Below are 13,902 nucleotides of genomic sequence, written 5' to 3' on the forward strand. Positions count from 1 at the left end.
GCTATTCTCATCCTTTGATATTGTTCTGGTTTTCTGTGTGTGGATTTGAAAGGCCCCCTACGCTATTTGTAATCATGCTGTTAAGCTGTATGTGAAATTATTAATCTGTTACAACTGTCAAAGACAAATGTGTAATTATAAACGATCTGTGTGAATGAGTGCAGTAAATTAGATTTGTGCAGTTCTGTATTTTAGTGCTGGTATATTAGCAGTGGTCTTACTAGTGGTACTATGTGCCGCTCGTAGTGAGAAGCAGTCAGTCAAATTGCAGAGCTTGACAAGCTCTACATAACAAGGATTTAAACTTTATACAAATTTCAACTGCAACGCAGAAGTCAAGAAACCTTGAATATGTTCTCCAAATTTATGGGGAACAGGATTTAAAGCTAGATTAGGGGCTCCATTCAGAATTACGTTGGCCTCAACTTTCCATGTTCCTGGAACATAAACCCTTAGGAACTGCTACCATTAAATTTTCTGGTATTAAGAAACTTAAGGCATCTGTTGCACCTGCCTTTTTTATTGTTGTTTTGTTGTTTGGTTTTTTTTTTTTCCTTGTGATACTCTTTAGATTTTATATAGCTTTTGGCCTTAAATTTTAAGCTGGTTAAAAGTGCTGTAGGGCTGTTTCATGACTTATGCCATGTGTGGTAGAGGTACAGTGGACTCCTTTTAATGAAACATCTCTTGCTGCCTCCATGTGTGCTGGCCCAGCCTTGAAGGCTACTGTGGTTCCTGCTGGTCCAGTGACCCTGTAGCTCTCTCTAGTTGATCACACAGCAAAGAAGATGGGAGTTACTCACCAGAGCAATGGCATAAAGTAATTTATACTGAGTGGCAGCTAGGATGCTTATTATTATAATTATCCCCCAAATATGGACCTGGGACTATTCCCAGTGAGTAGAATGGTTGTAGTTTTCCTGGTTTGGGAGGAAAAAGAATACTAGTGCTGCAAGCTATGCTGGGTCACATACCCTGCTCTCAGGGGCTCGAGAACAAGCCCCAGCTCTGTTTGACTCTATGGTATGGGAATAGCTTTGCTATGTTGCTGCCATGGTGATATGCTCAGTGCTTGGAATAAGCTGCATCAGTTTCTGTGAATACACTTACAAAACTGTAAAAAAACTGCATGAGACAACGATCATCTTGGCAAGAGTGCTAGCCCTCCTGATGAAGAAATGGCATAAAGCAGTGTCCCAGATCTGAATACCTCTTTATCTTTGACACTTAGTTTGTCTTGCCAGTAGTATGAGGCAGCAAGGCAATGTTTTAACATTACTGAAGTTCTGCCGTGCATCTGACTGCAGCCTTAGTTCTGGACAACCAAATGCAGTCATTTCTAATTCTTTTCGTATGTTGCCACGATTATACCTAGCATCAGGAAAAAAAAAAAAGTCCAAATTTTATTTGTTTCAAAAATAGGCCTTGCAAAAGGTTGAAGATGACTTTCCTATGCTACATTCTTGTAAGATTTTAGGTAATTTATTAGAAAGCACAAACATGAACATATATTTCAAGTGTTTAATATGCATTGCATTTAAAATATGCTTATAACCTAAGCAGCTTATTCAGTGTTACAGTTGGGTAAAAGGATTAATTTCTCACCAAATTTCTGAATATTTGTTCCTGGTTTTTTGAAGGAGTTGTTTGCTGCATTTTAGATTTTCATAGACTGAAATTAAGTGCTTGTATCTGATTTGTTCTGAAAGACATGAGCTTGTTTCTTCTGGGATGTGCACTAGTTTGCAAGTTTTGGAAGCCTATTTAAAAAAGTTTTTTATGTATATGGGAAAATGTTCCTATTACTCTGAAACTTATTATATCTTAAACAAAATGTCAGGAGCGATGCAAATACTATGAAGTTGCTTTTCAGCTGCAAAGATGACATTGCTTTGTTTTCCTTACACTTTTCCTACTTTCCCACTTACCCATTCCTTTATAAAGCTTTTCTTCTTTACGTGACATTTTAATTACAGGGTGATAATTAAAATTAGGAAAATAACTATGGCAACAGAAGTTAGACTTTTATATTTTTATTTATAGTGTGTGTTTTTGCACACATTATATTTGTTTGAATATCTAGTTTCAGAAAAAAGTGTACTTTAATACAGCTATGTAAATTGCATGCCAGGAGATTGTCTGTAGGAGGTTTCACCTTTATCTGTGGCTGTACATGATTGCATCTGATTTAGTACCGAAGGATTTCATATTGTAAAATAAAATAGTGCTGTGCTGGTTTTTAATATTTAATCTGAGATTATTAAGATGCAGATGATGAGGGCATTGATGCAGACGGCATTGCCTATCATACTAAGCAACAGTCTCCCATTTTTTCCTTCAATCCCATCTATCATCTGTGAATTATTTTTCCTTATAAGTACTGTAGGGCAAGGACTTGCCAAAGTGTCTCAGTTACTGTGGCAGTCATAGTAACAATGTCAGTTACTTTGTGTAGCAATAAAAAAGTGCCTTTGTTCTTCATTCTGCTTGCAATTACATGTTTTATTTCAGCCAAACACAACAAAACTCTCAAGACTTTTGAGTGCCATCCTAAGTGCGTAATTTACCTGTGAAGCTCAATCAGAAAATACGTAGTTAATGTAAGAATCGTTATTTTAATGCACAATGCTTTCCTTGTGTTACAAACAGAAAACAGTTTGAATTATGGATCTTATTTGTGACATGAATTATTTAACAGCGTCTCAGAGATTTAAAATACATCTCAAGGTGACACGTGAAGGACAATTTTGAGAGTGTTTTCATCCTGAGGTGTGTTTCATGTTGACAGCTATGGCAGTAAGATCTTCAAACAATTTTAAATGTTATGTAAAAGATTTAGAGTCTCAGGTCATTGACTGGAATGTGCTCACACCATTAAAACTTTTTTTAATCTTAATCTCTTTCAGTCCCAGCAAAGATGCATTGTGATCTTTGCACTGGTATGCTGCTTTGCAATTCTGGTTGCACTGATATTTTCGGCAGTGGATATTATGGGAGAAGATGAGGATGGACTCTCAGAAAAGAACTGTCAAAATAACTGTCGGTAAGAGGTAACAAACAAAACTTCTCTTTTGGGGCGGATAAGAACATATGTGTGTTATAATGGCATGTAGTAATTACCATAGTCCTGTAATTGGGCAGAGTAGGTAAAAGGAAGGAATAGTTTCTCATTTTGAATTTCTGGATTTAGAAGTTGGTTTGACAAAATAGAGCACGCTTTTTGAAGTTATTTTTGGTGGTGTGTTTTGAGCAAGACCCTTGTGTTAGTACAAATTATTTTGTTAGCCTGGGTCAAAGCCCATTAAACTTCAGTAAACGAGTACTGAGGTGGCTCGCATAGTTCCCAATTCTGTCACATCAAGAGCTGCTTTCTTTTTTCTTCAGGAAGGTCCTGATCTCTGTCGACCTTAGACTAATGTTCCTTTTATATAGGGGGACCTTTTATATATTCCTGGTTTTTGCACTCCCCTGAGAGACACAGTTGCTTGCCTAGAAACTGTGAAGAAAATTAGTAATATGGTCAGAAAGACTGGAGCATTGGCTATGTTGGGTTCAGATTTGCCTCAGACACCTCCACAGTTGTATATCTTTTAACTTCAGATTTCAGTAGGTGATGAGATCTTGGGGACCTTTCATTTCTAGACTCTGAAGCTCATTTTGCTGCTCCTCACTATCAGGTTCCTCCATGAATCTCTTCATCAGTGGTGACCAATGCTTTTCCTGCATGGTGTTGTCCAAGGTCACCTTCTGTCCACCAGTAAAGCTGATTTAACAAATATTTGCAGGCTCCATTCGCAAGGGTATTGCTTTTGGTTTGGTTTTTTGTTTCTTTGTTGTTGTTTTGTTTTTCCTCAAGGCTTTTTCTTGTATATAGAGCACCCTTTCTGATTCATTTTGAGGGAAAAACCAGGCATCCGTAAATAACTTCTCAGAAATCTATTCTAATCTTATCAGGGAATTGCTGGAGTTGGAAGGGGCTACAGTTCTGGACATTCTCCAGTCCATGACCCTGCTCAGAGCAGGATTAGCTACAGCAGGTTGCTTGGGGATGTGCAAGGTTGGGCTTTGCATAGCTCCAAGTATGGACTCAACAGCCTTCCTGGGCCACCTGTTCCACTGTTGGTACAGAGTCAACCAAGCTACCAATGGCTGGGTATGTAGTGATTTGGACATAATTTATATGTGTTTTTTTTTTACAGTAATCTAATGAAATATCAATGTTTCTTTGAAATAAGGAGATCAGTCTTCTTATTTCTGCTATTCCTTGTTGATTTTGTAAAAAACTCTTTGGGAACATTGCCCTTTTATGTTGCCTTGTCACAGTGCAGTCAGCAGCAATTCACAATCCAGCAAATTGGGTTATGGTTTTGCAGTAATATTGGATTTTTGCAGTATTTTTTACATGCTGCTGCCTTTCTTTTTTTTTTTTTTTTTTTTTTTTTTTTTTTTTTTTTTGAGAGGGTTGATTCTTTAACTCTGTAGCTCCTTTCAAACAGGACACGCCTGCAGCATCAGGTAGCTTTGCACTAAAGCCAGCCATCCTTCTGGCACCGTTTTTTGTTTTTCCTCAACATTGTTTTGCTTTTGTAAAATGGCTTGGCCCTGATCAGTTCACTTTTTTATATGCTTACAGTTTTGGGCAGCCTTCTGGTATCTTGTCTGCATTTTCTACATTTTTTTTTTTTTCCAGCTAGCCTCCCTCTCCGCATCAGGGCCTTAGGTATTCTTCAGTGTGAGTTGTTGCCTTCCGAAATTTTTGAAGATACTGCATGTATCACCTTTACACCCACTATCTCCGTGTGTGAATCTTTGACAGAACTAGGTCAGATGAGGGGAAAGTTTTTCTGCTCATTGGCTTCTGAGTGCTGCACACAACTTCAGCACACGCAACAACTGCTGCACCATGTTTTCCTCTTAGTTGTATCGACTAATGGCTCCCTTTCTGTTCTCTTTGGCTACACAGGCCTAGTCAATGAAGAACTTAGGCTTCTTTACTTTGTATTCTTCAAATGGTAAAAAAATTCAGAGTGGGGGCAATGTACAGTGCTATGGAAAACCAAGATATTATTTTATCCAAGCATAAGAGATTGTCTGTTTGTATGGGTTACACCCATCTGCCATTGCAAAGACTGCTCACCTTTGCTTAGCTTTTTCTTGGTTGGCATGTGTCACTCTTGTCTCTCCTGGACTGTTATAGGAGCCTGGGAATAAATCCAGCTTTAAAAGTAGGAGTCAATTAAATTGGTCTGCACTTAGAATCATAGAATAGTTAGGGTTGGAAAGGACCTTAAGATCATCTAGTTCCAACCCCCCTGCCATGGGCAGGGACACCTCACACTAAACCATCCCACACAAGGCTTCATCCAGCCTGGCCTTGAACACCACCAGGGATGGAGCACTCACAACCTGCCTGGGCAACCGATTCCAGTGTCTCACCACCCAAACAAGAAAGAATTTCCTCCTTATATCCAATTTAAACTTCCCCTGTTTAAGTTTTAACCCGTTACCCCTTGTCCTGTCACTACAGTCCCTGATGAAGAGTCCCTCCCCAGCATCCCTATAGGCCCCCTTCAGATACTGGAAGGCTGCTATTAGGTCCCCACACAGCCTTCTCTTCTCCAGGCTGAACAGCCCCAACTTCCTCAGCCTGTCTTCATATGGGAGGTGTTCCAGTCCCCTGATCATCCTCATGGCCCTCCTCTGGACTTGTTCCAGCAGTTCCATGTCCTTTTTATGTTGAGGACACCAGAACTGCACACAATACTCCAGGTGAGGTCTCACAAGAGCAGAGTAGAGGGGCAGGATCACCTCCTTCGACCTGCTGGTCACGCTCCTTTTGATGCAGCGCAGGACATGGTTGGCTTTCTGGGCTGCGAGCGCACACTGAAGCCGGCTCATGTTCATTTTCTCATCGACCAGCACCCCCAAGTTCTTCTCTGCAGGGCCGCTCTGAATCTCTTCTTTGCCCAGTCTGTAGCTGTGCCTGGGATTGCTCCGACCCAGGTGTAGGACCTTGCACTTGTCATAGTTGAACTTCATAAGGTTGGCATCAGCCCACCTTACAAGCATGTCAAGGTCCCTCTGGATGGCATCCCTTCCCTCCAGCATATCAACTGGACCACACAGCTTGGTGTCATCGGCAAACTTGCTGAGGGCGCACTCAATCCCACTGTCCATGTCAGCTATGAAGATGTTAAACAAGACCGGTCCCAACACTGATCCCTGAGGGACACCACTCGTTACCGGTCTCCAGCCGGACATCGAGCCATTGACCACAACTCTTTGTGTGCGGCCATCCAGCTAGTTCTTTACCCACCGAGTGGTCCATCCATCAAATTGATATCTCTCCAATTTAGAGAGAAGGATGTGGTCTGGGACAGTGTCAAACACTTTGCACAAGTCCAGGTAGATGATATCAACTGCTTTACCCTTATCCATCAATTCTGTAGCCCCATCATAGAAGGCCACCAAATTGGTCAGGCAGGATTTCCCCTTAGTGAAGCCATGCTGGCTGTCACCAAGCACCTTGTTGTTTTTCATGTGCCTTAGCATGTTGTCCAGGAGAATGTGCTCCAAGATTTTGCCAGGCACAGAGGTGAGACTGACTGGTCTGTAATTCCTTGGGTCTTCCATTTTCCCCTTCTTGAAAATGGGGGCTATATGTCCCTTTTTCCAGTCGTCGGGAACTTCCCCTGACTGCCATGATTTTTCAAATACGATGGCCAGTGGCTTAGCAACTTCATTCGCCAGCTCCTTCAGGACCCGCAGATGGATACCATCAGGTCCCACGGACTTGTGCACGTTCAGATTTTGAAGATGGTCTCGAACCAGATCCTCTCCTACAGTGGGCCCAAGGTCTTCATTCTCACAGTCCCTGCATCTACCTTCTAAGAACTGGGTGGTGCAGTCAGAGCCTTTGCCAGTGAAGACCGAGGCGAAGAAGTCATTCAGAACCTCAGCCTTCTCCAAATCCTGCGTAGCCAGTTCTCCCGAAAGCTTCCTCAGGGGGCCTATTTTGTCCCTAGTCTGTTTTTTGTTTGCTACGTACCTGTAGAATCCCTTCCTATTATCCTTAACATCCCTGGCTAGGTTTAATTCTAACTGGGCCTTAGCCTTCCTAACCTGGTCCCTAGCTTCCCGGACAACATCCCTGTACTCTACCCAGGCCGCCTGTCCTTGCTTCCATTTTTTATAAGCCTCTTTTTTCCTTTGAACTTTCCTCAGCAGCTCCTTATCCATCCAAGGAGGTCTCCTGGCCCTCCTGCTGCACTTCCTTCTAGTTGGGTTGCAGCACTCCTGAGCTTGTAGCAGGTGATCCTTGAATATCAACCAAGAGTATTGGCCCCCCTGCCCTCCAGGGCTATATCCCATGGAACCTTACTAAGCAGGCTCCTGAAGAGGCCAAAGTCTGCTCTCTTGAAGTCCAGGGCAGTGAGCTTGCTGCACGCTCTTCTCACTCTCCTGGGGATCTCAAATTCGACCATCTCGTGATGGCTGCATCCAAGGCTGCCCTGGAGTACCACATTCTCAACAAGCCCTTCCCTGTTGGTGATAAAAGTGATCTCAGGCCCCAGCTCTATTTTAAGGTGCCTTTCACAGAGTGATTCAAGTCCATGATCTATCTACTAATGCCTGAACCAGAAGGCACATCAATGCTCTGTGTATAAACTGCCTAAACCTTTTCTAATAACAGTATCCAAGTGCTGGCAGCTGCTACCTGCTGACATTGAATCCTTCTCTGCATGATGAAACTGGGCTCCTTTATGTGTTTAATATATTGCAGACTTAACTGAAGTGCTGCAAGATCAATTTCTGCCTGCGGTATATATTTAGTACTTGGGGTAAGCGCTCCTAATATGTAAGACAAGAATAATTGAATACTTGTATTTCTGCTGTGTGAGTACTTTCACTGAAATTCAGGAACAGGCACTTAGGTTTGGAGGATATGGTAAGACAGAACGGTAATAGATGGTCGTACTTTGGTTTTGTTAGATGAAATGATTGTCAAATAAAACTTTATGATACATGAATCCTTTTTTAATCGATCAAATTTGTGAAGAAGCTTGATGGGAAGGGAGGCTATTGATTAGAGAAAAACTTCACTGATGATTTGTAAAAGGCTTTCGTCTTCTGAAAATCAATTTAATTTCTATCTTTTTATTTTAAAGGAAAATATGTCTGAAATAGAGCTGTAGTCTTTGGCTAGAAATTTTTGGAGCTTGTGCCAAAAAATAGCAAGTGAGAATTTTCTTAAAGGAGGAGAGAGAGATAGAGAGAGAGAGAGAGAGAAAGTAAAAGGAAGACACTTTTAGAAGTCTAGAGGTTTTTGTAGCCTGAGAGAGGAATCACCGAGGTATGTTTTCCAGTAAAGCCTACATCTTTTTTTGTTGTGATTGTACTGTTGTTCATGGATACAAATGCAGTCTTTCTGATCTGCTTCTGGTAGTTCAACGTGATGTTCCTATTCTGTTAATTATTCCTTAACTCTTACTACATAAAGAATACTTACTGCATATGTTGGCCAAAAGACCTTACTCTTTACTGATGTATTTATTTCTCTCAGGGGCTTTGTACCAAAGCAAGTCATGGAAGTGGAAAAGCAGCCTGTTTTGCATGTCTTCTTTGATTGCTGACACCCATCTAAAAAGTTGCATAGCAAATAGCACTTTTTAAAGAAATGAAACTGTTTGAAAGCAAAATTGTGATTTGTAATCTTTAAGCTGCTTGCTGAAATAATCGGTCAATGGTTGAGAACTGACATGTATCTGCCTTACAGGTCATTTGTGACTGTCACAATGTGAAGTCGTATTGCTGTAGACTGCAAAGAATTTCCCATTTTAGTTGTTAGACAGAGGAACTTGATATTCAGTAACACTGAGTAGAATATTCAAGAGGAACTTGAATATGTGAAATTTAAATAATAAATGACTTTTTTTTTCATTTGAAATGCAGATACGGAAACTTAAATTTTAGCCTCCTTTACATGTTGTAATCCAAAATATACAAATAGGAAATTTAAAATAATTTACATCCGTATCCTAATAATTGAGGACAAATATTAGGACAAATAAATGTTCTTGTCAGATTAACTACCAGGCACCTCTGGAAAAATTACTTTATCTTCTACTGATAAATACATTGCAATGCAAATAAAGATGAGGGAAGGTCTGTAGAATTTATCAGGCACACAAATTCTGGCTTGAGAATTGCAATCAGAATCTGAATCCTACTGATTGGGAAACTGTATTGATTTAGATGCAATAATGTTTGTACTTATTTACACTGTCACATACAACTTTCAGACCATGATCTTATATGTGAAGAGACTGGCTGACTGAAAGTAGACTTTTTAATTTATTTTTTTATGACTGGATCAGGTCTGCTGAGAGGCAGCATTTCACTTCAGAGGGTGCTGCACATTCTTGGTTTCCTTCCACAACATTTGATTTCAGAATGCTGGACTTAAAAAATACAAATGTTTTTTGACTCTTCCTCTTGAAAGGAGTGTCAACCAATTGACACTTAGAGAATAAAAAAGCAGTAATGACTGTGAAAAGCTTTTGCACTTTGTGTTTGGTTGGGGTACAAATAATTCTCTTGAGACATCCACATTAATGTTGGTAGGGAGTCCTGATGAATGAGACTGCTGAAGAGGATATGCTTAGCAATCTGGGAATTTTGCCTGTCTTGCTGTGGATCCATTAGATGCTGCAGCTATAAAATTAGATTATTGTAATTTGGAAATAGTACTTTTTAATGGCTGATCTGTTGTGAATAAATCTTGGCCTCTGATATAATGTCAGTCAGGGCTTACTTGGCATTGTTGAAATCGGCTGGTAAACTAAAAATAACAATCTGGGAAACAGAAGATATTACAGCTAGTAAGAGATGGTCTTTGTTACCCAAAGTGTTTGCATCAAGGTTCATCATGCTTCTTCTACTTGTTCCTGCTCATAGTCATACTAGGGTCCTACAGAGCTTGCACATGCCCTTAATTATCCTCATCTCACTGGCTTTTGCAATATGAATTGAAGCAGTACCAGCAGGTGGCATAGCTCCTGCCTCTAGCTATGGATTTGGTAAGGTGGGAAAGGAAGCAATGGTAGCTGCTTTCCACAGTTCCCATGTTAAGGTGTACGAAAACTGTTGTCATAATGATTTATTTTTTCTTTTTCTTCCCTTTTCTGGTGATAATGGGAGTATTTTCTTGGGTGGGGAGGGGGGGGGCGGGGAATGTTCAAAAAGGATTCTGTCTTGTGTTCTGCTCCAGTGACACAGTTTTGCTATTTTGATCATTTCTCTTGGTCTCAGAGTAATGCAGAATGAAGGCATTTGTCCTTTTCTGTTTGGATTTGTGTTGAAGGAATTTGCTTATCTGTATAATATGAATAGCAAAGCTACTTATTTGCGATTGTAGGGAGGTTTTGACCAATTCTGCCCTATAGCAAGTAGGTGGTGATACTTAGACAGTGTTTGTGTTTGCTTTGGCAATTGTTCAGATTGTTTTGGTTAAGGCTTTTTCTCCTCTATAATTTTGGTATCCTGCAGAGGAGCTGAATCTTCCTGTTGAAATGATGAACTTAGATTTCAACAGTACCTTGCAGCACTAAATTCTAGAGATTAGATCTAGTTGTAAACAGTAATTAGTTATATTGATCAGTTATTATGTGTTGCATGCACTGCTTTCAATTTCATTAGAAGTTTCTTTATTCTTGGTTTGTGAGAGAGGGTGCACAATTGGAGTCCACAACAGATTTCTTTTTCTATTGCTTTATAAATTGTTCCTTCAACTCCTCTCTGTTATTTCACCAAGTAAGGTTCTGCAGTGCTGTGAAGTAAGCATACTGCAGCACATGCTCAGTGTTGTTTTACCTTAGAAGTTCTTTGCCCCTGGCTGATTGTGGGGGAGATGTTCTCTGTGCTGCATGGGTTCCAAACATAGCAAGGTTTATATTGATGGATTTCTATTTAATAAACAAACTCTGACAGGCATAATAATGAAAAAGCTAAATAGAACAAGATGCTCAGATTTGAAAACAAGCCTGTTAAAGAGCAACAGAAGATTTCTATTTACAACACACTTATAATACTTGGCATAAAAATGCCTTCTGTCAACATGATGGGTAAAGGGATTGGGGGCACCCTCAGTAAGTTTGCAGATAACACAAGTTGGGTGGGAGTGTTGATCTGCTTGAGGGTAGGAAGGTTCTACAGAGGGATCTGAACATGCTTGGCCTTTTTGAACCTCTTATGTATGGTGTCTCGTGGTCTTCTTATGTTCACGTCTCTCTGTTAGAGCATCACTGTCTGTGAGTGGCACTTTAGATACGCAGTACTCTTGTGTGTCGAGCAGATGAATCTCTCTGTTTATGATCTCTCTTAATCAGAAAAGTATGAATTTGCTTCTTTTATTCAACTTACCCACATCCAGTTGTCCTGACCAAGAGTTAAAAATGCATTGGAGGACTTGGTCCATTTTATTAGCATTACTAGTTTTCATGTTACATTTTAGGGTTTTTCCATAATGAATTTGTTTTCTGTCAATCTGAATGAAAAACAGAAAAATAATGCACAAATACCAGCCCTGGCATGAGCCAGAGACGATTCTTTATCTGTCACTTATTCCCTATTTAATGACCAGTCCTTTCCAAATAAGGCTATTACAAAATTATCATAGAGCTTAAAGCGAGTTTTCATGACAGACAACATAATAATTTGGTACTCTTAAATCTCGTTTCTTCACATACTAAGTGTTGAAATGGCTCTTCTAAGAGCCATCAGTGATTTTCATACCTTCTGATATGAGGGGGAGGATTCATCTTGCCTCAGACTAAATTTTTGACGGATATTTAATGGCACATTAAAAGTACTGGCTTTGACTTTTTGCTGTTTTTCTAGATCAGCATGGAACTCTCAGAATAAATATGTTTTATTCATACGTATGACCACAGATGATAATCTGATATCTTTTGCATGCAGGTATATAGCTAATTGATCTTCATTAATCTCCAAAAATATTTCTTTAAAAAAACCTCTTGGGAAAATCAGGTTTTAGTTTCTTTGTTATCATTTATGAAATGCCACCTAAAGTCAGATGGACTTGAATCAGTCTCTAAAATAGTAAGTTTTAGAGCTCAGCTTCTATTGGCCAAGTATTGGAGAAAAATGCAGGTTTATGAACAGCTTAGCAAAATACACATATGTATAAGCTTTATAACTAATCATAAAACCTTAAAGGAAGAATGAATATGCCACCAGCATGAGGTTAGAACAAAAATCTGTAGTCTTTTTTCCACCCAGTTTTGTGTCACTTACATCATCTTGGCAGTGCATGTTTTGCAGTTCATTATAGGTGCTGGTGGAGAGTACGCAGACTTACCGTACAATAAAGGCCCTAGAGGATGCTATGGGTGATGTATTTTGGGCAATGAAGGCTGAAGTACTGGACTAGAAGTGTCTTCTCATGCATTCAGCCATTCCTATTAGGACAGTATGGTATGTTTTATAGTTGTATGTGAGAGCTACCTTAAAGATATCCTAAACACCTTCCAATTTTGGGCAAAGACACAATGCCACAAGCTGGAGCCAGTTCATCACTGTAGTAACTTTGGGAAATGATATGGGAAAGCAGTAGCGCTGTAACCTCTGTATGACATTAGACAAACTATTCCTTTTCCTAGTGACTCATCTGTTTGCATGTGAACAGAGTTGTTCAGGACTGAGTAGAAAGGAGAACACGGTGAGGTCCTCAAAGCTGCTCTTGAGAAGAGTCACACAAATGCCTGTGTTTTTGTCAGAGGTACTGCATTGGGTGTGTTTATGTGGTAGTGTTCCAACTGGAAATGTGCTTCTAATGCTTCAAGATATTTTGATGTTTTCAGGGCTTTTTTGAGAGTCAGGATGTTGCTATTGAAATATATTCCATGCAGTTTTCCATACAAATTACCAGTTGCTAATTACAAATGTTTTTTCTAAGATGTGAAAGGATGGGGGCTTTCATGTTTCATTTTGTTAGGGTTTTGTTTGTTTGTTTTTTAGTTTTGCTTGGTTTGGGTTTTTTTATTTAAATCTGAGTGCGTCAGTCTAAACCATAATTTCAGTAGAAATAAAACTGCTACTTTATCAAGCTACATAGCTTGTGCCCGTTTCCCTTGTCGTCTTCTCCTTGAGTTTTAATTTGGGTGCAATTTTAATCAAATACATGGACTAAAATTAATTACCCTTAAAAAAACAACTAAACAAACAAAACCCAACAAAATCCAGAAATACAAAGAGACACCTAAAAGCAACAGACAATAGTCAAACCTGTTTAGTGCTCCAAGGTGTCATGGAACATATTCATACAATCTTGCCTCTGTAATTTGAGTGCTGGCAATGTCCTTTGGGAGCGGATACTTTGAGTTGTTTTTTTTTCATCTGTGGATTTTTATTACCGTTCCTACCTTGACTATATCTGCTGAATTTGCAGTGCTGATTTCAAATTGTTGATGACTAAACGTTTTGAATTTCCCTTCATTGTTTTACAAAGTGATTTTGTTGGTTCTTGTGGGGCAGGAAGGGCATTAATTAAGCTTAAGGAATTTTTGGATTGTATAAATGTCAACATCATAGAATATCTTTTTGTTCCTATTCTGCAGAAGAGAGCTCTTACTTAGAAGATTATCAGTAAATTATTTCAAACACTTATAAGAACCCGTTTATTTATGAGGAAAAATATTTTGACTCTTGACTGGTTTCTCCAGCTGTGAGCTAACACATGTATCCATCCCAAGTCATACCAAGAGCTAGGTATGACTAGGCTAGGCCTCTTTAGAAAATTGCATAGGTCAAGAGAAAAGAAGGTAACAATCATATTCCCACTTATTGTGTATTGATTCGTGATTATTTAGTCTAAGTTAATGT

At 39.5% G+C, this 13,902-nt stretch overlaps 1 protein-coding gene across 1 annotated transcript in view; it reads left to right on the forward strand.

Annotated features, from left to right (window-relative positions):
- The window catches only part of PLD5 (phospholipase D family member 5), a 168,058-nt gene that overhangs the window by 61,933 nt on the left and 92,223 nt on the right, over positions 1-13,902 (forward strand). The window contains exon 3 of the mRNA XM_065680165.1: positions 2,907-3,043. Within this exon, the coding sequence (XP_065536237.1) occupies positions 2,907-3,043 (137 nt within the window). The remainder of the gene's footprint in view (positions 1-2,906; positions 3,044-13,902) is intronic.

This window comes from Lathamus discolor, chromosome 5 (assembly GCF_037157495.1).
Source record: "Lathamus discolor isolate bLatDis1 chromosome 5, bLatDis1.hap1, whole genome shotgun sequence".
NCBI lineage: Eukaryota > Metazoa > Chordata > Aves > Psittaciformes > Psittacidae > Lathamus > Lathamus discolor.